The sequence below is a fragment of the Cibotium barometz genome, chromosome 33, assembly GCF_041138505.1.
Source record: "Cibotium barometz isolate CiBa-2024 chromosome 33, ASM4113850v1, whole genome shotgun sequence".
Taxonomy (NCBI): domain Eukaryota; kingdom Viridiplantae; phylum Streptophyta; class Polypodiopsida; order Cyatheales; family Cibotiaceae; genus Cibotium; species Cibotium barometz.
In genome coordinates, this window is record NC_141078.1 from 49,389,094 (window position 1) to 49,416,313 (window position 27,220).

At 44.4% G+C, this 27,220-nt stretch overlaps 1 protein-coding gene across 2 annotated transcripts; it reads left to right on the forward strand.

Annotated features, from left to right (window-relative positions):
* Nucleotides 1-77: 77 nt before the first annotated feature.
* LOC147619676 (serine/threonine-protein kinase VIK-like) lies at nt 78-27,220 on the forward strand. Of its 2 annotated transcripts, XM_086773368.1 has the most exons (11): nt 85-496; nt 4,132-4,206; nt 18,413-18,529; nt 18,695-18,789; nt 20,474-20,591; nt 21,261-21,340; nt 25,668-25,727; nt 25,827-25,942; nt 26,151-26,236; nt 26,501-26,619; nt 26,713-27,220. In XM_086773368.1, exons 1-11 carry the CDS (start codon nt 173-175, stop codon nt 26,837-26,839), a joined length of 1,317 nt encoding a protein of 438 aa, XP_086629494.1. In that variant the 5' UTR covers nt 85-172; the 3' UTR covers nt 26,840-27,220. The 2 variants fall into 2 exon arrangements, 1 of the variants encoding a protein (XP_086629494.1); XR_015261883.1 differs by lacking the exon at nt 26,713-27,220 and having other exon boundaries at nt 78-496; nt 25,827-26,056.

Consider the following 27,220-nt stretch of genomic DNA (forward strand, 5'->3'; position numbering starts at 1 on the left):
ATAACGCGCATTTCTGACGTACCGTCGGCTAATTTGATTTTTGATCTATGAATAAAGGCCGCCGACGTGTATGGTCATGGGTCCACGTCAGCATCGTCTTCCTTATTTGCATGCAACGAGGCCGTGCGTACCGCCATAGCCAGAAACTCTCTCTGTGTACAGATTACTTCACATGGCTTGCTCCAGCCCTCCTTGCTCCGACAACAACGGGCCGGCTGCGGCCACGCCTGAAACGGCCTCCGGCAGCAGCCCGTCGCAGCAGGAAGAGGAGCGCGCCCGCATTAGCCGGACATCAGTGTTTCTGTGGCACGCCCGCCAGGACGACGCCTCCGCCCTCCGCTCGCTCCTCCAGCTCGATCCCTCGCTTGTGGCTGCTCACGGCTACGACGGCCGTACGGCCCTCCACGTGTCTGCCTTCTACAACTGCCTTCAGGCCGCGGCCTTCCTCCTCCGGCATGGCGCCCCCGTCAATGCCCAGGACCGCTGGGGTAACTCGGTACACATTTAAAACATGTCCCCTCTCTCTCTCTCTCTCTCACACACACACACACACACACACTACACACACAAAGTAAAATAAGGATTCCATTTTCAAGTGGGAGTCTATTTTACTTCTACGCCATTTAACAATCTATGATAATGTGTATTTAAAAGAAGGCCTGGATACAATTGAAGCATCAATCCTCCTTGTCTTCATCATCACTCTCCTCCTCAGATAAAATGCCCCATCGATCCTCTCTCTCCTTAGCAGGTTCTCCTATGCTTGTCATGCATAACCAGAGGTAAATATACCTTCGCAAAAAGGCTCAGCGTTCATCCCTATGAAGAAGGGGGCAGTGGGCTTGTACTGTCTGCCTCCCATTGTCCCTACGCCATTTGGCAATATCATTGCTTTTATGGATCATGCCGAACAGGATTGTCAAGGAATTGTGTAGATTGCTGGTTTTTTTTTTTCTTTTCACAGAAAAGAGACCGCTATTAAGTAATATAGAATCATACAAGGGGAGATCTCAACCAATTCGGGGCATCGTGCTGCCATAAAAATACCATGGTTGCACTTCTCATAACTCTGCTGCGTTTTGTTTGGGTCCCTGTATACGGGCCCAGGTGGCCAAAAGAGTATGAATGATGTCACTCCATATAGTGCAAATACACTAGGTGCCATAAACATGAATACCCTCGAAGGCCTCTGAGCATCTGGTCTTCCAGATATGCCACTCCGTGATACTAGCAGTAATTTCCCAGGGGGTGTCAATACTCAGTGGAGGTGGTGTGTATCGAAACTGGGGGGTATCTTGAAGCAAACATCTCTGAGCTATGCCCCTATGGACAAGTATAGGTCCCCTGCCCTCAAAAAGAAGCTGTGGGCCAGACTAAGTTAACCATGCAATAGCACCCCAAGTAATATAGATAGGATCACTTTTCAATCTGCCCAAGAGCTGGGCTATAGATACCAGATCTTCTGTGCTCCTTTGCACTCCCATAAGCAATTATTTTTCCTGGTAAGGATGGTCTGAAAGATGGTTCTAATTGCATTATTTGGCAGGAGTTTATTGCAAGACCTTTGTACACATGTAGTGATTTCTACCACACCATAGAGCCTATCCTGTGCTTTGCCTGGTGGTGCTTTAGACATATCAATAGAGGTGAGAGAACTGGAGCTTCAGATCCCAGATAGGGATAAATACAACCCACACAGATGGAGAATACCAAGTTCTAATTCAGCTGCAGCAGTCTTGCAGGGCTTGATTGAACTGGATAGAGAATAGAGAAAAGTTCCACCTTCAGGGGGTAGCAGTTGGGGTTGGTCTGGGAATGGTAAATCAGAAGGCTGCTGCTGTTCGACTGACTGGCTGGCTGGTCAGCATTTAAAAGGGTACCGAGTATCCCTAGTTGACCTTCTTCATGAAGAGCATGCCAGCAGATGGAGCTGCAGGTGCAGATCCACGGTGTAGTTGTCTCAACATTCTAGGCTCACATCCAGCTAGTTGAGGTGGCCAACTGGGTGCATCGAGCAGTCTTGAAACCCTAATATGGGCGTACAATCCTTTTGTACCTTTGCCTCTAAGATGAAGCAAATAATCTGCAGGTTGTGGGCCTGTAAGAGGATACACAACGTGCAGTGTATGCAAACAACACTCACAAGAAGTTGGTATCTTTCACATCACAAAATTTAAACTTAAATTTTACAATAACAGAAATGGAGAACATTATTGTATTAGTGATTTGATACAAAAGATGGCCATGAGCCACACTTGTGTGCTCTTGTGAAGGGAACTTTGATGGGTGACTAGCACTAGGCTATATGCTAATAGAAGCTTGGGTGAAATAGATTATAGTAAAGCAAATGACTGGTGAGTGGATGGGCTAGTCGACATGACCATTCCACATCCACCAGTCAATAATGCTAGTCACATGAGACCTAGGGTTATGCTGGAGCTTCTAGGCCCTGTGGAATCAGGTTTCTTGGTGCCCATTTGGGCCCTACAATCTTAAGATAGGGTGTCCATGAGTACAGTCTACAAGCCCCATGTGTACACCATCCACGGGATAACAGTGCATGCAAGCATGTAGCCTATTTGGCGGTATGCCAAATCTATCTAGCCCACCATCTGGCCACCATCTTGTGTGGCCATGGGAGCACCTAGTCTGCTCAACCACAGCTACTCCTTATAATGGGGGCCATATATACATGAGCTAGCGGGTTCTTGGACATTGTAATATCAGGGTAGAGCGTTGATATCCAAAAGGGTCTGCAGACCATAGGACTTGGTGAGGGTGTGTTGTGTAAGAAAAAAGATGGTAGAGGTTGCCCGTTGGATTCTGTTTTTGCAGATGTCAAAAGCATATCATGCTGGTTCACAAAGCTCTTATGACAAACTCAAAACATTAAATTTTCCTTTGCTGAATGATATGGTCATCCAAATCATGTGTCATACTCAAGGAACCTTATAGCTCTGATAATTGATGCAGAAGAGAACGATTTTTTCAGATTGTCTCTGGAGAAGGCGTCTTTTAAGGCTCCTCCTCTGAGTCCCCAGTTAGAAATGATCAACTTGAGTCCCCGGGAGTTCATTCATTCCAATTTTATTCACACACGGGCGCAATTAGATGAGAGGTTCTACAAGTTGGGTGGATACTTTTCAAACTAGAAGTTTCTGCAGTCTTGCACCGTATGAATCCCTTATAATGAAATGGGTTATCCTCAACATATTCTATAGGGACCACAATCATTAGTATTTGGTAAATGGTGCTTTGATAGCCATTCTCTCTACATGTGCTCAGTCTTTACTTCTACACAGAAAAATACGGTTGCCTGGGATAATCAGTCCAGTGGGTGAAGTCAACTAAGGGTCCCACAGGCCACATCAACCAAATCATACCCTGACACACCTTTCCCAAGCAGAGTGTTCAGACTGTGCAGGTATGAAGGGGTTTGAGGTGTCAGGCCATTGGAAACAGTTGGGCAGCCTCAATCAAGGATAGGCTGCCAAAGGATAAGAGGTTTTGACCCGTTCTCACACGTGCAGGCTCCTCCAGCTCCTAGGCAGTGTTCACATGTTGCAGGGCAGTCTACAACAGGCAGGGTGGCAGCCTCTGTGGTCAGGCCTGAGAGGTTGTGTGATGCGAGCATTGTCTGGGCAGGGCACCCAGGACAGCATTCTATGGGATTTTGGGTGAAAGTACATGTTAGCATGAGCATTGAGTACAAACTATGCCCCTGGGGTTGGAGTTCCAATGGGAGGTGGTGGGTTAGACCCCACTTGCTGCAGTGGATGACGCAATCTAAAAGAATGGGTTCTTGCACAAATTCCACTACAAAAGGTTACAAACTATGTATCAGTCATTATGGATCAAAAATAAGTGTTGGCAATGCTACTCAGGGATGCAAAAATGTTGTGACCAAATTTGTACTGGCATATCACTCGTACTTTCATGTTTTCATTTCCCTGAAGGGCCTGCTTTTAAAAGAAAGTTGGTGTGTTGCACATGAATGTTGCGATCCCTTTCTGAAGTGGCACAATCTCCTTCTGCCAAGTTTGCCTTGAGGCACCAGTTTTCATTCAGTTTAATTTCAAAGAAAGTGCGAATGTATGACTTTATGCTGATGTAAAGTACTTTGTGTTGCAGCCTCTTGCTGATGCGCAGGCCAAAGGCCATCAAGAAATGGAAAAGCTGCTGAAAGAAAATGGGGGTCAATTGCTTGTGAGAACCTACACCCAATTTACAAACTCTTTATTATGGTCTGGTGGGTCAAGTAGGAACTTTTTGGTCACATTGAATATCAATGCAAACAGCGAAGCATGGAAGCTTGCTTAGTAGTAGCAGTGTACTCTGCAGCCTGCTTGTGTCTTATTTTCAATAAGAGGGGCCAGACAGTCAGCACCAACTGCCCCAATGCTTCTTGTGGGTACCATAACATCTGCTGGTTCTGGGTGCCAGTTAGCCAGCACCAACGGCCCCAATTTTGGGCCACTGGCCCGTCTTCTTGTAATGATGGCTTAGGAAATAACATCTGCTTTTCTTCACCATTCACAGCCTTAAGTCATGATTATGAGTTCTCCTCCATATGCCTCAATCCAACACTAAGCTGCATGTGCCGTGCTAGGGCTATTAGTTAATCATCCCTTGTTGTAACCTCTAATTTTTGGAGGGACAAAAGAGGCTGTGAGAGTGTGATGCAGGGCACCCAAAATGGGTAATAGTAGGCTGTGTTGAATATTGCTATAACTGAAGTCACACTTAACTATTAATGCAAATTTAACACTTATGGATGGCCTCGGCCACATTTAACACAAATTTAAAATATAAAACTGTGCACAGGCAACACCACGCGGAGGATGGAATGGGGCGACCCCCCTCTTGGAAAATTCTTTTAGCCAAGGAGTATTTCACTTTATACAAGCTTGGGGGCCCCAATGTTACAAATACATCTGGGCCTCTGACATATGCCCAAAGCATCATACTGATGTAGAAAATTCCAACACCTGGATGGGTAGTGATCTTCCCCATATTCACAGGTCTTCATAAACAGCATAATAATTCAGCTGAATCAAGAAAAATGTTATACACCATAAATACTTGCAAGCACGTGTGTACAGCTGGTTGCACTTTGCACAAACAGGTCCATATGCAGCCCACAGTAGGAAAAAGGCTTCAACAATTGGTATAAGTGCCCAATAGCAGGTACATCCAGTAAAACAACCAATACATCAAATAGATCAGCCAATACAAACAGTAAATCAGCCAAGTTGTAAATCAGCTGGTACAACCGGTACATCATCCCCGGTACAGCCAGTACACAGTAAATCAGCCTGTACAAGCATAAACCAGATGGCAGAAGTATAGGGTAGAAACAAGTCATACATCTGCAATACAGAGCATAGTACAAACGGTAGGGCATAGTGTGGAACTGTACAAACATGCACCAGAGTGGTATTGACTGTATGGACTCTTGTTGATCAGGACACAGGTGGGTGAGAGAAGTAGGAGCTACGGATGATCAAAGAGCTCCTTGGATAGTGGGTGTGTGCAGAGAGAGAAAGAGAGAGTTGGAGATAGAAACTCAATGCTCTAGAGAGAGAAGATTTCATGACTCAATGTAGATTGATCAGCTTGGTATATCAATGAAGTACACCAAGTACATGCTTTTATAGTTTGCAAATCTTATCTTTTAACTCAATCAAACCACTAGGGGAGTGACCCAAATGGGATCACATGATCATCATGATCAACTCCATGGAAGCGCCCCCTTCATCAAGGTTTGCATTTACTATATTGCAGTTCATTGTATATATTCATGCATAATGGAATATATAGTAGATTAGGGCATCTCTCTTTGTTATTTATTGTGTTGGTCAATCATCTTTGCCTTAGTCTGTGATTAATTACGTAAATTTGTGATTAATTGCGTTAATCTGATCTTTAAGTGTTCCCCTGCTAGTTAGCATATTATAAAGAAGTACAACTTCTTTGCAAAACTTAAAAGTATATCCAATCATAATCTTCCTATTGAGAGAGATTTTCCATGCTTTGTCTTTTGCTACTGTGGATGCTTTTGCTTCATCTTCATCCTTCTTATACAAGGTTGGCATGTATTGCTCTCATTCATTTTCATATTAAAGAACGTTTGCATGAAAAATACCTTTCAATTGTTAACCTTGTTGCCAAAAAGATTCTCTAGCTTGTTCCATGCTTCCTTGGCTGATTTGTCGAAGTCCACATGATCTATGAGGCTGTTTGCGAGGATGAGTCCAATGAGTGCGAGGGCTTTGTCATTCCTGTCTTGCCAGACATGAATCTTCTTGGCACCTTGTTTTGCTGCAAGTTGCTTTCAATGCCCTTGATGACATTCCACAATCCGTCCCTCATTAGGAGAAGCCTAATATTTGTCTTGGAGGTAGGAAAGTTGGAGCCATTGAATTTCTCTAATGTGATGTTGCTTTTGTTGGTCTCCATAGCTCACATTTTTGAAAATCCCCAAATCAGCTAATGATGTGGCATTGCAATACAATAGGTGGCGGCGGTGGCTCTGTTAGGTGTCAATGACATGGCAGCAATGGGTGAAGATTGTAGAGGCAGCAAGTGGCAGCAACAATGGGTGGCGGTGAACAGAAAGGTGGTAGTGGCGTTAGGTGGAGGCGCAGGCTATGGCTGCGACCAGCCGGGCAGACTGGCTCATGGCGAGTAGAGGCAGCAGGTAGAGTAGCTCAACAATGAAGATGGCAGGTGTAGAGGGAAATGCTTATGCCGCCTCTGATACCATGTATGGTTTACATGGTGTACTAGGATGATGGCTAGCTGGGCGGGCGGGCGGGCGGGCGGGCGAGAGAGAGAGAGAGAGAGAGAGAGAGAGAGAGAGAGAGAGAGAGAAATGAAATGATATATTAACGTTTCTAAGAGGCCATAATGGCCTATGAGACCAAAATTGAGAGTACATCTGAAGTTGGTGTCTCATCAAAGAGAACAACCAAATGAAAGTGAAAAGTACAATAAACTGACTATCTTACAGTAAGAACTGTAAGTAAGACTCCTAGATGATAGTGAGTAGAAAATACTAGAAAGTGTATATCAAGTAGATCCATGTATGCTGATCAGTTGAAGTGCTGCCCTCTCCTCAGATCAAATATCTCCGCCATGGGGCTGTCTAGAATGGAGAGGTCGTAGAAGCAAGGTAGGCGCCTCCGATGCCGAGCAATAATGGCTCTGATTGGCGATGGTGAGGATGCCGTGGCCGGGATCCTGGTGGGCGTGGCCGACGAGCACGACATAAGACGACTTCTCTTATCAATGGTGACTCCTTGGGAGCGTGGCTGGTGTCTTGATGGCCCGATGGAGGAGGTATTGGGAGGTGTGTGGGCTGGGTTGCTGGTGCTGGTGCTGGTGCTGAAGAAATTTGTCAGGATCCTCTGTCTAGGTACATCATGGCTTGGTCTCTTGTTTGCCAAGAGGGTCTCTCTGTGTCTCCTGAGCTCAAGTAGGAACAATCCCAGGCATCTCTGATCCTCAAACTCCATGACCCTGCGTAACAACCCAAAACCCTCTCGGAAACAGACTGTACATTGGCAAATGTAGTGCTCCTCTGTCTTTGCCTCCTAGTAGCATAGCTGACAAATGCGGTCATCTGAGATCTGATGCATGTATCGTCCTATCTCAATCCGCAGCTAGTGTGATGAGGTCCGGATCTGTCCAATGGCACAATGTATTCCATGCCATGTATCTCAAACCAAATGCTCACTTGTGTATACCAGTACTAGCACTGCGTGTCTCCGTCTAGTGCAAGCTATCTCGAGGACTCTAGGGCGAGCCGAGGGTATCTATCTGGTGGGGGCTCCCATAATCTATGCTAGTATGTCATTGTCTGGAATAGAGCCTCTATCACGATCGGTGTAGCCCCTCATCTCTGCTCGCACAATCTCATGTGGCATTGATGGCTTACTCCTAATCATGTGCGAGATGATCATCACTAGGGTCCTCTCCATCGGCTTCAACCCATCATACACCTCTTTCGTACTTGTCTCAGCTGGCTCCCTCCTCCGTCTCCTTTTGTGGTATAAACTAGAATTCCAGATGGGAGCTCCATACAAAAGTGCAAGTGTGACTAGTGTGTGAAATAGCCAGAGCTTCGTTGTCGACTCATGAAACTGTATTTGTGAGCATTGGCTCTCGAGTGAGCCTAGGGCTGTATAGCACACATCAATCTGGTTTCGGCCACCTTTCGCATAGAGAATTGCGGTCTAGCAAAAGTGATCCCAAGATATACATAAGAGGTCATATGCTCCATGGGATTCCCACTATATGTAAACTGTGGTGCGGATCTGCCTATCCACTGCGGGGAGGTATTAAAGATCATAACCTTGGTCTTCCCAAGGTTCACAGTGAGGTCCTGGTCCTTGCAAAAGACCCGTAATGCATCCAAATGCCTCTGTAGCCCCTCTGGTGAGTTAGAGATAAGGACAATGTCGTCTGCATACAATAGGATAGGTATCAAGAGTTTTGCCAATCGTGCTCTTGGTCCTCCTTGTCTGTCTATGTAGTCAGATATATCATCAATGTATAGCACGAATAGAGTAGGAGACCGGGTAGCCATGTTTCACCCCGATAGTGTTGTGTATGAGCTCTGAGTCACCCCTTGGGTCTCATACTCTGCTAGTGACAGGCTTGTAAAGTGTGAGGATCCCCCAAAGTGTATGTGCTAGTACTCCCATATCCTGAAGTCTCCTTATCAATTTGGCACATGGGACAGTATCAAAAGCCTTGCGGAAATCCACAAAGCAATAGTATATCTGATGCCCATGAGCTCTCCCCTCCATGATCCCCCGTAGCGTGAAGATGTGATCCAGTGTGGAGTGTTCCCCCCCGAAAACCTACTTGCCCTAGTGCTCTGAGTCTCTGCTCCTTGGCCTATTTGCTAAGCTCATGCTCCAAGCTTGATCTATAAATCTTGGCCAATGTGTGACCAATCATAATAGTCCTCTAGTTACCGGGGTCCATGGGGTCACCTGCCTTCAGATGGGCACTAGACCAACTGGTGGGGAAACCTTCACATAAGGCCCCGTTAAACATATGAACCAAGTGGAGCCGACACATCCCTCGCATGGGAGAAGTGCTTGGCAAGTAGCCCATCATGATCTTGTGCTCTCCCATTTTGCATCTTGTCAATAGCATCTCTCACCATGCTCAAGTGGAAGGAGGAATGGGGGGATGAGGCTCAAGTGGGTGAGGGAGGGGTGGCTGTCCGGGGATGTGGTGGCGTACGTATGCCATATGTTGGGTGAGGTGATCGGGGCGGCAGGCGGTGATCTTGGAAGATCCTCCAGGCCTCCTTGCAGTCCCGTCCCAGAAATAACTGGTACAACTCTTGCTCAAGATTGGCTAGATAGGCTTGGTTCTTCCACCGTGTGAGACGTTAGAAGATCACTTACGCCTGCCGGTGAGTGGCCGAGCCTACAGCAACCTCCCGCTACAGGTGGGCACGGGTCTCGCGGCACTCCTCATCATACCAGCTATTCTGCGGAATAGTTGTAACTATTTGGTCCTCCATGCTCTTTTCACATGATAGAACTCATGCCTGGACACATGGACAGTATAATGGATACATGGGAATAGGGTTCCTAAAGTTGGAATTGGAAAAAGCACCCGCCTTGGTCAAAAAGTAAAAGTCAAACTTTGTTGACCAAAAAGTTGAGGGCACCATTGGAAAGAGGACATCGAACCGGATCAAAAAGCTAAAAACCGCTTTTTCAAAAAGCTGCTCTAGGGCCAAAACAAGGCCTTGAAGAATATAAAAGCAAATCAAGAACTTTGGCTATTATTAAAATAATATTTAAAAGATTTAAGAAAAGCAAAAGCAAAGTGTGGCACAAAGCATGGTACCCCATCAAGTATATAAGGAGCCAATATCCTCATGGAGAAGCATAGAAGTAATCGTGGAGGTTTTGAAGATCATCTTGAGAAGAATTGTCATCATCATCACTTTCTTTTTGGGCCGTCTAACTCCACCATCTTCACCAGAAGCCACCTCCACGACACCCTGCAACACCCTCCTAAGCCGGCGCTCCTCCCCTGCAGGCCCTCCTCCACTGGCGCTCCGCCTTTGCAGCACCCACATCAGCCGCTGCTCCGCCGCCCAGCGCCTCTGCTCTGTGAACGCAATTGCCCGCCAGTTGTTGCGTAGCCATTGTTCTGTGCGCCTGTCCAACAGCACCTCCGCCTGCACCTGTAGCCGCTAGCAGCGCTAGCAAATGCCAGTGCTGCCGCCTTTGTCTACGTTGCTCTTGCCTGGTTGCGTCGCCACTTTGTTTGTCGCAACTACCTTGGTTGCTGATTCGAGTTGCGGCCTGCACCCTGACTGCCGCCTATGCTCCACTCAGGGAGCTGTGCCACCTGTGCCCAGGGAAGAAGAGCTCTGCGCCACCCTGCTGCCACTGTATGAGTGCCACCTCCACTTGAGCTGCCTGTATACAGCCTTTGTATACTGTCTACTGCCTTCAGAAGTTCTGCCGCCTCCAGCTTCCCTAAACCTCTACGTAGAAGGGGATTACCTTGTGAAGACATATACTCATTATCTTGGTGAGAAGTCTCTTGGATTTTGCCATTGTCCGGATTGAGTATAGAGAGCCTTGCGGATATTTGGGAACATCAGTTTGATTTAAACAAGGGATTTTGGTACTAGCCTTGTGTAAGCCTTTTGTGGGTCATCCTCGTGGTGAGCTCGGCATTAGTTATCTTGTGCCTCGACATCGACTCGGCCCGATCTCAACATCGACACTTTTGTTTGATATTGTATTGATTTGTGTATTGGTCCTAGCTTGGAAAAGCTCGTGGATTGTTCTTGAAATAAATTCTTGAAGAGGGGGCGGGGCGTGTTCCCCCGTCAGTGTGTGTTGTGTGAACCCCCCTATTCCCATCTCTCTCTCCCCCTTCTCTCTCTCTATCTTTATCTCTTGTACACGTGGTTGCATCTGTCACTGCACGCTCCGTTGGGCTTACAGTGGTATTAGAGCAAGGATTTCTCTTGAAGAAATCTTTTCTGGGGTGACAGAACCATGTCGAGAGTTGAGGAAGACCAAGGGCCTCAAGAAGGGAGCAACTATGAAGCCAACCCAGAGCATCAAGCAGGGATCCAAGGCCGCGAATCTGTCTCTCATGAGACCGCAGTCATGTCATCAGCTGAATATCGAGACTTTCAAAAGTTCAAAAAGTATCTTCAAGAAGAAGAGTTCCTAGCTTGGAGAGCCAAGAAGGAGCAAGACTACAGAAGAGCTTGGATGTTGAAGACTTTATCAAATACCAGACCACCGAAACCGAAGGTGTGGAAGCCGCCAAAGCATACTTATGAGATAAAGGGGTTACCTTTAGAGAATAACCCAAAGCCACCCGATCTCTAAAGGGGTTACCTTTAGAGAATAACCCAAAACCGAAGGTGTGGAAGCCGCCAAAGCATACTTACGAGATAAAGGGGTTACCTTTAGAGAATAACCCAGAGCCACCCGATCCATCACTCATGGAGGACAGAGGGAAACTACCCCTAGACCCGCTCTATCAGATATGCAGCCTCTTCAGGCTTAGCAAAAGAGAAGAAGGCAAAGGAGCCTTCAACCGGCAAAGCGGACTTTAAGCCGGGAGAGAAAAGCGTAAAGTTTGATACCTTTTATGGAAAGCGGGACACCCAGAAGCTCTATCCTTAATCAAACAGTTTGACGCCGCCTTTGGAGGAGAGGACTTCTCCGAAAAGTCCAAACTCTGCACGGTCCGTATGCACTTAAAAGATATTGCCTTGAATTGGTGGCTAAAAGTGGTCCAAGAAGGGACTGAGCCTACCTCATGGGCTGATTTCAAAACCATGTTCAACAAGTTGCTTCCCGCTACATTTGAGGCAGATGTATAGAAGGAATAGGATGAGGTAAAGCAAAAGGTGGGAGAAAGTGTGGCAACATATCTTAATAACTTTTCAGCCGTCTCATTGAAGTTTACCTCATATACTCCTATCCCACCATTGATGGAAATGCGAAAGTTTGTCAATGGATTGCAACCAAAGCTTTTTCAAGCAGTCTATATGATGGGACCTAAAACCTTGGAAGAAGCCCAAGACAAAGCCTTGCAAGTTGAAGCTCTATATATGCCTTGGATGGTGGGCAAATCAAAGAATGAGAATCAAGACTCGTCCCAAAAGAAGAAGTTCAAAGGGGGATCTCAAGCAAGGAACGAGCCACAAGAAAAGAAGAACAAAAATGAGGATAAACCCCCATTGTACCAAAAGAAGCTATCCTGCAAACAACTCAAGGATTATGTCAAAGAAGGTAAATGTGTCCAATGTGGAATTTGGAAAGAAGGGACACATGGCTGTAAAGTGTCCTGATAAACCAAACCAAGAAGCCAAACTGTCCCAAAGTAATGCATTACCTAAACAACTTCAACATCAAGATAATACACCACCAGAGAAGAGGCCACTCTTCAAAGCTTGGGGCAAAGTGGCAAACCAACCAGTACTTATTCACTTCGATAGTGGTGCTACCCACCACTACATCCATCCACGAGTGGTTGAAGCCATTAAGCTCCCTCCGGATAGGTTCAGAACTCCTGTTACAGCAGGCGCCGCTTTTGAAGGAATGTCAGCCGAGGTGACTTCTATTTTGGGAAAGCTTTGCTTACAGATTGGAGACTGTGGATCATGAGAACTTTGTTGTTGGCAAAGTTGGACATTGTGATGTGATTTTGGGTATGCCCTGGCATAAGAAGATAGACCCGACCATTGATTGGGTTGGAAATAAGATTAGGTTTCCTTTTAAAGGCAAGAATGTAACTTTTGATGAGGAAGTTAAGGGGAATTCTATTCCACTCATTAGTCATGTACAAATTCCTAAAGCAATAAAGCAATCTATTTCCTCTTACTTGATATATGTAAGAGATCCAAAGGAATGTGAGGGTGATGAGTCACTCTCAACTCTTGATCATGAAAGGAAAGATTTCATAAAGAGTATGAGGATTGTTTTGCAGATACTCTTCCAGGAGAGCTATCTCCAGACTGGAAGATCATAAGATTGACATCATGCTGGGAAGTTCACCTCCTAATAGATCTTCTTATCGAGTGAGTCAAGCTCAACAAGAGGAGATTATGAAGCAAGTGAGAGAGCTTTTGGAAAAGGGTTTGATTCAACCTAGATCACCACCTTTTTGCTTCCCAGTTTTATTGGTTCAGAAAAAGGATGGTTCTTGGCGCATGTGTATTGATTATAGGGCTCTTAACAAGATAATGTAAAGAACAGGTTTCCTATTCCTAGGATTGATGATATCTTGGATAGATTGAATGGAGTCACTATTTTTAGCAGGATCGACTTAAAGAGTGGATACCATCAAGTCAGGATTGTTCCAGAGGACATTCACAAGACCGTATTCAGGACTACCTTTGGACTCTATGAGTACTTGGTGATGCCTTTTGGTCTTACCAATGCCTTGGCCACCTTCAACCGAATGATGGAAAGAATATTCCGAGTACATAGAAAGTTTGCAGCTACTTTCTTTGATGACATTATTGTGCATTCAAAGAACGAAGAAGAGCATTGAAAGCACTTGGATATGGTATTTCAAGAATTGTGGAAGCACAAGTTGTATGTGAATCGAAAGAAGAGCGAGTTTCTTTTGTCAGAGATTCACCACTTGAGTCATATAGTTGTCCGAGGAAGGGGTCAGGATGGACCCAGAAAAGGTCAAGGCTATTGTGGAATGGCCAGAATTGACTAGTGTGCAATGGTGCATGCAATTCGAAGTTTCCTTGGCTTATGCTCTTATTACAGGAAGTTGTTCATCAAGTGGTTTGCTGTGGTAGCAAGTCCACTAGATGATTTGACAAAGAAACCCGTGGGGTTTCGGTGGGCCAAAGCTGAAAAAGAATCCTTTGAAGCACTAAAGTTTTATGCTAGCAAAGGACTGGTATTGATTATTTCAGATTTGTCAAAGTCATTCATGGTAGAGTGTGATGCTTTAGGAAATTTCATTGGAGCAGTCTTGAACCAAGAGGGCCATGCTGTGGCCTATGAGAGTCGAAGACTTCAAGGAGCCGAAAAGACCGCACCCACATATGAAAAAGAATTGATGGCTATTATTCATGCCTTGAAGATTTGAAAGCACTATCTTATGGGTGTTGAGTTTGTTATCAAGACAGATCATCAAAGTCTTAGGAATTTTATGTCTCAACCTAAGATATTAGATAAGTATATAAGATGGGCTAGCTATTTGGCCCTATTTCATTTTCAGATTATGCATACCCATGGGAAAGACAACAAAGTGGCAGATGGTTTATCTCGAAGACCCACGACCCATGCAGTTTCCATGGAATATCATTTGGACTTCACTATGATGAAAGGTCTTTATGCTACAGATAAAGATTTCAAGGACATCTGGGATAGGTTACAGAATGGAGACTTGGTGACTTCTTATATCATCAAGGAAGGGTTTCTTATGATGCAAACCCGTTTATGTGTGACCAAGGAATTGAAACCAAAAGTAATGGAAGAATGCCATGCTTCACCTTATATGGGACATAGGTATCGTGACGACAACTCGGGCCTTGGAAAGTTATTTCTTTTGGCCTAGCATGAGAAAGGATATAGAGAAATATGTTCGAGAATGTTCGATTTGTCAGAAGGTCAAGTTTGATCGACAAAAAACCGAAGGATTGTTACAACCTTTGCGAATTCCCAACATTCCATGGGAAAGTATTGCTATGGACTTTATCTTTGGATTGCCAAAGTCAAGATTCGGGAATGATGGAATATGGACTATTATTGACAAGTTCAGTAAGCAAGCCCACTTCATTTCAGTGAAGAAGACCATCCGTGGAGATCATATGGCAAGATTGTTTAGTCATCAGAACCTAAGCTTGCACCCAGATATTATGGATCTTTTCAGGTTACCAAGAAGATCAACGATGTATGTTATTGTTTGGACCTTCCAGACGGACTACCCCCAGAAGAGCATGTATTGGAGGATCCACGAGAAGTGGAAGAACAAGAAGAAATCTTATAGCCGGAACATATTGTATTTCATTCTGTGAGAAAAAGAGGAAGGACAGGAAATTCCTCTTGAAGTTTAAGAATTATTCGCCTATGGATGCGAAATGGATGCCAGAAGAGTACTTCAAGGACTACCTAGATGTTCTTCGAGCTTATGAGGAAGCAATTGGTCTAGATGTATTTGAAGTACAGGCTTGAAACGTCTTGCGATCAAGACAGATTTAAGAGGGAGAGATTGTAACCCTAGCGCTCTTCATTGTGTATATTTATACTGAAATAAAATTGATTATTATCTTGCTTATGTAATGGTCTTGATTGGATATGCTCTAGTTTGGGTGGCAATGATGCTAGAAAGCCCAAGGAGCAAGATTTGTATATGGGAAGCAACGATGCCAGAAGACCCATTGGACGGAAATGATGCCACATATATTGGATTTCGCAGTCGGGAGGTCATTGCGACCAGATGGCCCAAGTGATTGTATTGGATTTCGCAGTCGGGAGGTCATTGCGACCAGATGGCCCAGATGACTGTATTGGATTCCATAGTCGGGCGGTCAATGCAACCAGATAGTCGAGATGACTATTGATGAACTCTTGGGTGGTCACTGTGACCAGATGGCCTTGAGGAAAGACTGAGTGGTCCTAGTGACCAGATGGCTTAGCACGGTTTCGATAAAACCAAATAGGATAATCTATGAACAAGAGGATCATTACTTATGCGTTGCATACTGATGTATGTTTGAATTTCTTTGACTTTGTGTGTTGTTTTTGATGCATGGACAATGCTTGGATTTATGGCATGTGATAGTCCATTGGGCTCCACACTACCTGGCTAGTACGTGGAATACCTAGTAGACGCGAATGATGCATACTTGTTTGTTGACTAGCTTGTGTTTAGTTTTTGCAGATGGTGAGTATGCACAGACAGGACAATGGCATGTGATAGTCCCCTGGGCTCCAGACTATCTGGCTAGTATCTGGAATACCCAGTAGACGCGAATGATGCATACTTGTTTGTTGACTAGCTTGTGTTTAGTTTTTGCAGAAGGTGAGTATGCATTTATTATATCTGACCCATGTTATAGGCTATGAAGAACATGTATCATCAAGAACAAGGATATCGGTCAAAGAAAGGCATAAAGATGTTGCTAGAGGAGCAGAAGGCACCTCATATATCAAGAAAGACCAGATGCACAAGAGCACCAGATGGGGCTAGTACCACGATCATATGCATGCCACAGTTGAGGACAACTGTGATGTAAGAGGGAGGGAATGTAACTATTTGGTCCTCCATGCTCTTTTCACATGATAGAACTCATGCCTGGACACATGGACATGATAATGGATACATGGGAACAGGGTTCCTAAAGTTGGAATTGGAAAAAGCACCTGTCTTGGTCAAAAAGCAAGAAAATGCAAAAGTCAAACTTTGTTGACCAAAAAGCTGAGGGCACCGTTGAAAAGAGGACATCGAACTGGATCAAAAAGCTGCTCCGGGGCCAAAAAGTAAGGCCCTGAAGATTATAAGAGCAAATCAAGAACTTTGGCTATTATTCAAATAATATTTAAAAGAAGAGCAAAATCTAGGAGATAAAGCAAAAGCAAAGTGTGGCAAAAAGCATGGTCTCCCATCAAGTATATAAGGAGCCAATATCCTCATGGAGAAGCATAGAAGTAATCGTGGAGGTTTTGAAGAAGATCTTGAGAAGAATCGTCATCATCATCACTTTTTTTTTTTTTTTTTTTTGGGGTGTCTAACTCCTCCATCTTCATCAGAAGCCACCTCCATGACACCCTGCAGTGCCCTCCTCAGCCGGAACAGCACCTCCGCCTGCACCTGTAGCCGCTAGCAGTGCTAGTAAGTGCCAGCGCCGCTCCTGCCTGGCTGTGCCGCCACCTTTTTTGCTGTTGATTCGAGTTGCGGCCTGCACCCTGACTGCCGCCTATACTCCACTCAGGGAGCCGCGCCACCTGTGCCTAGGGAAGAAGAGCTCTGCGCCGCCCTGGTGCCACTGTATGAGTGCTGCCTCCACTTGAGCTGCCTGTATACAGCCTTTGTATACTGTCTACTGCCTTCAGAAGTTTTGCTGCCGCCAGCTTCCCTAAACGTCTACGTAGAAGGGGATTACCTTGTGAAGACATATACTCATTATCTTGGTGTGAAGTCTCTTGGATTTTGCCATTGTCCGGATTGAGTATAGATAGCCTTGTGGATATTTTGGAACATCCCTTTGATTCAAACAAGGTACTAGCCCGGTGTAAGCCTTTTGTGGGTCATCCTTGTGGTGAGCTCAGCATTAGTTATCTTGTGCCTTGACATCGACTCGGCCCGATCTCGACATCGACACTTTTGTTTGATATTGTATTCATTTGTGTATTGGTCCTGGCTTGGAAAAGCCTGTGGATTGTTCTTGAAATAAATTCCTGAAGAGGGGGCGGGGCGTGTTTCCCACTCATCAGCGTGTACTGTGTGAAACCCCCTATTCCCATATCTCTCTCCCCCTTCTCTCTCTATCTTTATCTCTTGTACACGTGGTTGCATCTGCCACTGCACGCTCCGTTGGGCTTACAATAGTCCCACCTGGTGGTTTGGGAGTGGCTCTGGTGTGTGGGAAGGCAGCTATGGCCGATGTATGAAGGGTAGCTGTGAGCTGCGTGGTAAGCTCATCAAGTGGGATGTGTGGGTCGAGGTCGGAGAGGGTGTGGAAAATGTGAACGGAGTAGACGGAAGAGGTCTCCTTGGCGAAGTGGTATATCGGGTGGCAATGATGTGGTAGAGCAGGTGGCTGAATGGTGTACTGGCATGTGAGGGAGAAGCAGTCCATTCATGTTTATGCACATTCTAAGGTTTTCAATCAGTTCTCTCTGCTCGAAGGTGTTCATCGCTTCAGTGCTACCGAGGGCTAGCCGATTTGAATGGCTTGGTCACAGCTTCCTAGTTCTTTTACTTGTTGGAGATGCCCTTGATGCATGTGGGCATGAATACGAGTAAGGGCCAGTTCTAGTAGAAAAGAGATGTACATAACACAACTTGACCTTTTGTTTCTGTTCTAATTTTTTCCTCTTCCATTTTTTTTGCCTAGATTCAGGCCTTTTGATATCCAATTTTACTGATAATTTTATCAAGCATGACCTCAGTTATTCTCTATCCTCTTCCTACTCACGACCATAGCCTTTCTCTGTGTCTTTTTGGATACTTCAATCCAATATTTCTGGACTGATAATGTCCAAAAAAGACAGCAGCAGGGTTTGTCTTGCATACTCTTGTGCCTGCTTGTACTGAACAGTAATGACCTTAGGGTTACAAATCATTTCATTTCTTCTAGCTAAGCATTGTTCTGTATGGCAGATGGCATACATGTCCTGATTTGTGTAACTTTTTGTATTTGATGGTGAAGGGAAGTCATGGTTCACGCTTGGGAACCAAAGCAGTCGCACCTCCTCTTCCTCAAAAGTGTGACTGGGAGGTGGATCCATCCGAGCTAGACTTTTCTAAAAGTACAGTGATTGGGAAGGTACACAAGACGTTGTGGGTGTTTTTTTTGGGACATTGTGAGATTTGAAAAATACAATGAATTGATTTTTTGCAAACAAGAGACGTCTTCATGATTAATCCTGCTAAGAAGATTGACTTCAAGGTATTTTATATATTTCTGATGAAAAACCAATGATATGCCTAGGGGTCTTTTGGGGAGATTTGGAAAGCATCTTGGAGGGGCACACCTGTAGCTGTCAAGAAACTCCTACCTTCTCTCTCAGATGACAGCTTAATTATGTAAGTGTTAAAATGGTTCCCATTATTTTAAGGAGTGAGTAGCAATCCTGTGACACACTATTCAAAACTCCTACATATTTTGTGCGTTCAAAAGGGAATTTATAAAACCTCTTACTTGTGAACCTTGGTTGTATAAAATGACCCCTTTTCTTTCACTCACAACTTTTTTGGACTTGCCTTGGTAAAAGGTAGTAACATGATTGATCGCTCATTAGGCTCATAGTTGTCTTTTATACTTGCCCTCATTACACACTACATTATTGTTGTCCACCCTTGTGGCCTTGGCCCTTAGTCCTTAGCCCTATGTCCACATCCATTATTAATGTCCCATGGCCTTTGGCCCATATAAGTATATACAAATCAAGAGTAACCACAATACAAACCATCCCCTCCCATTAGTTTCGTCCTCAAAACCATGAATGTTTATCCCACGAGATGGAATGCAACTCCCATGACCATGTAAACCCTATATAACATGTAGTGGCTCAATGTACATGGCCCCAAATCTGTCCATGAGAGCATAATATCTTCCACAAACCCAAAAACTGCATTATATGCTCTCAGATCAACTCCCAAATGGTTCTCCATATGTAAGTTTCATGAAATATTTGTGATCTAAGAGCCCTAACAGATCGTTGGAATGCTGGGAATTGTCTGCGAACCGAGAGCCCGAACAGATTGTTGGAATGTTGGAATCGTCTGTGATCTGAGAGCCCGAACATATCATCTGATGCTGGGAATCGTCTGCGGTCTGAGAGCCCGAATGGATCGTCGGATGCTGGGAATCGTCTGCGATTTGAGACCTGAACAGAGCGTTGGAGTGCTGGGGATCATCAAACCTTCAAGCTCCCCAGCCTTGGATCACAGAGTTCTCTACTGGGAAGAATGACACCTTCCATGCTCTCCTTCACGGCCACTGCTGACAGCAGCTACAAGATCAAGAGATTGCTCACACAAAATCCTAAATCTAGACCAAGATCAAAGATCAAGCTTTGATACCAATGTAAGAGAGAAATCTGTAGAGAAGTGAAATTTGCACTCATTAACATGGAGTACACACATATGCAATCTCATATAGGAGAAGGACACCATTGAAGCTTGCAAAGCAAGGAGATGTGTAATCTTCATTATTAAAGTGATTGATCCTCATTAGGCTCATAGTTGTCTTTTATACTTGAGCCCTCTTTACACACTACATTATTGTTGTCCACCCTTGTGGCCTTGGCCCTTGGCACTATATCCACAACCATTATTAATGTCCCATGGCCTTTGGCCCATATAAGTATATGCAAATCAAGAGTAACCACGTTATAAGAACATGTTTAAAAAAAAGCTATCTTACAATTTGCTGCTGCTTTTTTCCATGTCTCAGGTCCTATCTCTCTCTCTCTCTCTCTCTCTCTCTCCACACACACACACACACGCAAGATAATAATAAATCATAATGAATATTTTTGTATGTTACCTTATCTATTGCATTTTACAGTGTAATGTAAGAAAACGTATATAGTAATTGCATGATAAAATCGCATCTCTTGTCTGAGTTTTTTAATAATGTATGGTGTGGGCGCACAAAAACAAGCATTTCAATTTCCAAATTGGCAAAGGGCAGGCATATGGAAAACTCTCACTTGTTTAAATGAGAATCTTATGAGACTTTTACTGTTTTTTGGGTGGCCTGTAGCAAAGACTTCAGGCGTGAGGTTGAGTTACTGGTGAAGCTAAGGCATCCAAATGTGGTTCAGTTTCTGGGTGCAGTCAGTACCAAGCCACTTATGTTGGTGACTGAGTTCTTAGGAGCTGTAAGTATTATAAGAAATTCTTCAAACTTGTTGCTTTTCTTGAGAATTTCTTCTGCCAATGCATTGGGCAATGCTCACTGCCCCTGGATGGGGCTGTCATGGGAGATTGTGTCAAGCTTTTGTTTTTCAGCTTACTTGCTATGCAATCATTTTCTAGTTCTTAAACAAAAATGCCTGCTCATTTGAGAAGAAATTACCTGGTGCAGCAGCATTCATGAACCAGTAAACTAGTTTTGAAATCATAACAATCGGGTTGCTTAAATGCTAGCCCTGAATGATTTTGATCTCAATCTGTTCCCAAGAATCCCATATAGTTCTGTTGTGTGTTTGTGTTGCACATATTTTTCTTAAATGCCTTGAATTCAACCAAGGCAAACAGATGCTAAATTTAAAGCTTACATCATTGCAAAATAACTTGATACTTTAAAAGCGTAATTGACAAAATCAACTCATCTCATGTAATCTACATGGTGAAAAGGTAGACTGCAGAAGGAAGTGTAAAATGGGTCATTGACCAGCAGTCTCCTCCATCTCTCTCTCTCTCTCTCTCTCTCTCTCTCTCTCTCTCTCCCCCCCCCCCCCCCCCCCCCCCCCCCCCCCCCCGCGGGTGCCTCTCTCTTTGTTTCTCAACTTACATTTTGACAAGTGATTTTATTCTTGTATATGTAGGGAGACCTTCATGGATTTTTGAAGGAAAATGGGGCTTTGCCAGCTATGACTGCTATCAATTTTGCAAAAGACATTGCTCGGTATGATTTCCAACCGTTTTTTCATGAGAACTATTAGCAGAACTGTCAAATCCCTAAGGATCACCTCGTAGAACGCTCCTGAAACCAAACTCGAAACCTGCAAAACAAAGCCAAGCAACGTGAAGGGGGTGCAGGCTTGACTCACCTCCCAACCTTGACAGCCGTGGGCAAAACCCACAAGTCTTGGCTGTCTCCACCGAGTCACGAGCTGAGCTAACTAGCTAGACGTACCGACCAATCTCTAGCCCGTGACGTCCCATACCGCCACGAAGCTACCCTCGCGGGCCTCGAGACTGCTGCCGGCCTTGGCTGCATAAAGCAGGTGCACGTCTGCACTAGATCCAGGCTCCTGACCATAGAGTTCTCACAAGACACGTGAGACTCTATGAACTATTGACTAACCTTGGCCACCCTTTTATAGGCTCTTGGCCGGTCACCGGGCGTCCATACTTGGGCGCTCGCCCGTCCATACTTGGGTGTCCGCCTGTTAGTCTATCCCTAGCCCAGCTCGTCAATCAGCTTGCCTAGCTCCAAGCTTCCCCAAGCCTCGAAGCTAGTCTTGTGTGCGTGTAGCACACGTCTGTGCACATGACATACTTTCCTACCTCTAAGAGCTCACTCCTGAGCTCAGTAAAAACCCAGGGTAATCCCTCTGAAGAGTAGTCAATGTCTCCCATGTAGCGTCCTTCTCAACACGATCCTTCCACTTAATCTTGTATTTTGTGAGAAGTGTATTACGGAATCATCTTTCACGAAATCCAAGGATCTTTTCCGGTTTGTGTGGAACAAATGTCATATCCTCGACATCTATGATTTCTTGAGGAGTAACTAACTGGTCTGTTCCACCCAGTACTTAAGTCTACTGGCATGAAATACGGGATGAACTTTCACATGAGAAGGTAAATCGAGTTCATATGCGACTGAACCAATCCGTCATGTAATACGAAATGGTCCACAGTATCTAGGGGATAATTTCAGAGATCGATCTGTCCGTAAAGTCTCGGAAGCTTTCGGAACTCGCAAATACACCATCGTTCTTTCAGAGAACTCTCTGGGTGAACGATGTCTATTAGAATAAAATCTGTCTCTGTCTTGAGCACTTCTAATAGATTCCTACGCAACTTGTAGCATTTCTTGCATATCTTGTAAAAAATTACGTGCTGCGTCATGCTGAAGTTCTGAAAATCCCACTGTAACAGGTGATCTAGGTTGAAAACTATACATAAGCATAAAAGGACTAAAACTTGTACTCGTATGCTTAGTACTATTATATGCAAATTCTAACATAGGAAGATAATCCTCCCATGAACTCTGTCTTTTGGAGACATATGCTCGAAGCATATTCTCCAAAATCTGATTAACTCTTTCAGTTTAGCCATCAGATTGAGGATGATCTGAGGAACTCAAATTCAAAGTTATTTCCAACTTCTCAAAAACAAGGCTCCAAAAGTCACTTGTAAACTTAGAGTCCCTATCATTGACTATGTCCTGTGGTAATCCGTATAGTTTAAACAATTGCTCGATAAATTGCCTTGCTAATTGCGTAGCTGTAATGGTCTTCCATGTTGATAAAAATCTAGTCATTTTTGTCAAGCGAATCGTGGTCTTGACGTGTTCTTGGCAATCCAGTAATAAAATCCATGGAAATACTTTCCTATTTATTACTCGGGATTTGCAAGGGATGCAACATCCTAGCCTGTCTAAAGCGTTCAGCTTTATTTACTTGACAAACCTGACACTTGAGAACATAATCTTCTACATACCCTTTCATCTTTGGCCAATAAAAAGTATGTTTCACTAAAGCTAATGTCCTGTGTATCCGAGGGTGTCCAACAGAAGGGGCGTCGTGACACTCCTTAAGAATCTTGGACCTAATGTCCGAGATCTGTGGTACTCAAATTTTGTCATTACGGAATACTAAACCATTCCGAATCATCCACTGGCCTCCTGCAGCCTGAATGGTAGGCTGCGCAGTCACTGAGTCTTGGTCAATCAATAAGCTCCCGTCCTGGATCTTCTGCCAATATGGACCAAAATAACTATCACCTCTCAATGACTGAAATAAGTCAGTAGAAATCTTGGTGAATGACAAAGTATTCACCTCTCTTTCGACTAAGCGCATGTGCGACACTATTCATGGATCCCTTTTCATAACGAATCTTAAAATCAAAATCTTGCATTAACTCAGCCCATCGAGCTTTCCTTTCTCTCAAATCATCTGCATCATACACATACTTGATTGATTGATGATCAGTCAATACCACAAACTTGGAGCCATATAAATAATGTCTCCAAACCTTGAGAGCGTGAATGACAGCATAAAGCTCCTTTTCAAGAGTTGGCCAACGAGATTGAGTGTCGTCCAGCTTTCTACTCTCGAAAGTAACAGGTCTACCGTCTTGGAATAGAGCAACCCCGATTGCATAGTCACTGGAGTTCTTTCCACCAAAGCAAAGCTTTGCCTGAGAGGAAACCTGTTGCTAAGTGAATCTTTTTGCTATCGTCATATGGATGAAACTGGAAATGGACCTGTCACTTATGTACCCATGTGTCCCCTATCTCCTTGGTATGCTGCCTTTGCTCGTCCCCAACTGTTCCGGAGTAATGTTGGGACCTAAAGCAGATGCCAAGGTATCCATACCCGAGAGAGTAGACAATGTAGTGGTCAATAAAGAGATGGAATTCTGTAAAGCCTGCATCTGCACGGCGACTTGTGTCTGACGTTTCAAGAAAGAAGCTTCGAAAGCAACTTTAAACTCTTGAAAATCAGATTTGGATACAAAATCGTCGAAAAGATCGCCATTGGTGGCCTCTGTATAGCCGGCAGGTCTTCACGTTCGGGAATGGGTTCCATCTCGGATTCTTGGGTTGACATCTTGAAGAGGGCAAGATGAGAGAAAAGCTTGGCTTTGAACAAGGAAGAGTGCTAGAGAGTAGGAGGAGGAGTGTGGCAAGAAGCCCACTTGAGGTGTATTTTATAGGCCTCCCCAAAAGCATGTGTTTTTATGCATTGCTTTTGTGTTTTTTTTAATTAAAAAAAAAAAACCATACATGAGGGCTTGTATAAAAGCCACACATAAAGCTTGCAAAAAAAAAACACCTTAAAAAAAAAATCACATGTCATGTGCACGCTAGGGGTAGGCGTATTGGTGAGCTAGAGTGTGATATATTGTGGGCGGACATGTGCTTTTTGGGCCGCTATTGATAGCGTATGCTTTTTGGGCCTCCTTCCCTATTTATTGGGGGGAGGGGTACCAGTTGGGCACACACCGACGGATGGAGCACAGGAGTGCAGAGCGCGTGGAGCAAGAGCACCATCGCGCAGGAGGCCGACGTCCTTGGGGGACAACTCCGGGTGGTAGAGTACACCGGATGAGGACGATGGCAGAGCACTCATGAGAGCTTGATGCTCTAGCTCATGGCTCGGTGGGGACGGCCAAGATTGTGAGCCTCGCTCACGGATATCATGGTTGGGTGGCGAGTATGCCTGCACCCAGATATGTTTTTTCCGCTTTGCCTTCTAGGGTTAGGGTTTGTTGCTTTGTCTTGCTTTTCATGGCTGTTTTGCAGATTTCCCTCTCGGAGAGATCTTGGGATTTGACAGTGTCAAATTCCCTAAGGATCACCTCGTATAGAACGCTCCTGAAACCAAACTCGAAACCTGCAAAACAAAGCCAGGCAACGTGAAGGGGGTGCATGCTTGACTCACCTCCCAACCTTGACAGCCGTGGGCAAAACCCACAAGTCTTGGCTGTCCCCACCGACCCACGAGCTGAGCTAACTAGCTAGACGTATTGACCAATCTCTAGCCCGTGACGTCCCATACTGCCACGAAGCTACCCTTGTGGGCCTCGAGACTGCTGGCGGCCTTGGCTGCATAAAGCAGGTGCACGTCTGCACTAGATCCAGGCTCCTGACCATAGAGCTCTCACAAAGACACGCGAGACTCTATGAACTATTGACCGACCTTGGCCACCCTTTTATAGGCTCTTGGCCGGTCATCGGGCGTCCACACTTGGGCGCTCGCCCATCCATACTTGGGTGCCCGCTTGTTAGTCTATCCCTAGCCCAGCTCGTCAATCAGCTTGCCTAGCTCCAAGCTTCCCCAAGCCTCGAAGCTAGTCTTGTGTGCGTGTAGCACACGATAGATACACTTTGTGCACATGACAAGAACAATGAAAATTTTGCATCTTTCTCCATCATGGTTTATGTTTCTATAGTACATTGACAGGCGACGCACAAACACATTATGTAGTGAAATGCAGTACATTTTGTTTTAATCCTTTTTTGTTGCTTCTTTGATTAAAGCTTGAGCTATGGGTGTTAGGGGGATGATCTACCTGCACAATGGGACTAATTGTATTATCCATCGTGATCTAAAGCCTCGGTAAGCTTTAGCATGCCTTATTCTAATGTTGAACTTTTAATCTATTATTGCAAGGTTGTGAATTGAGTGTCCTAAACTGATTGTTTTACCTACTTACAGAAATCTACTGCTGTTAGAGAACAACCATGTGAAGGTTGCTGATTTTGGGCTTAGCAAGATATTCAAGACAAGAAGGTCTCATCAAGCTTACAGTATAACAGGAGAGACCGGAAGCTGTAGGTTTCGACCTTGCTGGCTGTTGATGAAATTACAAAATTGCCATACAGCATCAAGTCCTTGTCTTCCTTAAAAAAATATTAACAATAAATGTCAATGGCTTTTTAAATGAGGTGATTCTTTTTGAACTGACATGGATTAAATTGTCTGTGTTTGGATATTTCTGTGTGCTGGGCTCACTTTATTTAATGGTGAACTTGTATGTAGATCGATATATGGCCCCGGAGGTCTTCGAGCACAGGTCATATGATACAAAGGTTGATGTGTTCTCATTTGCAATGATACTATATGAGGTATGATGCATAAATTCTGAAACAGTAATCCTCCAGGGCAGTATTTGCCTTCTTATTATAGTCTAATTTATAGGGGTGGGTGATTTTTCCAATGGGGATCCATCTGGGCAGTGATGCAGTTTGCTCTCATCTTGCTATCATGAGTTCTGTATTGAGTAATGCCATACTAAAGAAGAGTTAACAAGGATTTTTTTTAAAACTAATTCACCTGAGAAGTATTAATTTTTTTAAAGCAGTGTGGTCTTACTTGATTCAATATAGCAGATGTTTGAGGGGGAATCACCATTAAGTGAGATGGGTGCATATGAGGCTGCAAAGAGCATGGCCAAAGAAAGTCTTAGACCAAAACTGCGTGCTAAGACGTATCCATCCCGGATGAAAGAGTACTTGTGAAACTACCCAAACTGTTTTTTTTTTTCCATATTGGTTTAAATTTTAGTACCCATCTCTCTAAAATGTGTGAGGTTTTTTGGAAGGTTGATAATCAAGTGTTGGAGTGGCAACACGGAAGAGAGGCCTTCTTTCAAAGATATTTTGAAGTACTTGGAGAGTATGGAGAGAGAGATGCCGCAGACCGACAATAATTATTGGCCGTTCTCATGAATGCGATATGCATGAACAGGCTCTATCCATGTGTGAATGCTTCAGGATTTCTATGCTGCATGTATGCGGTGGGTTATGTGGGAAATCTCTTTAATGAAAATGAGTCAAGGGGATCTGTTGTTTGAGGTCAGATATGTCCATATGTAGCCTATTGAAGTTCAAGAGGGGGATTCTTGATGTAGCATAGTTACATCAAGTTGTTGTGTGTTTTGTAATTGTATGCAGTATCATTATGATTGAGGCCTTGTTTATGTACTATCATTTTCGTGTGGATGAGCCCTACTAGTGCCAATGGCAAGCTTCAAGTACTCATGCCACATTGGATTGTGATTACAAAGGGTGTCATGACATCTTCTTGTGATATTTCACACCAATTTTGTA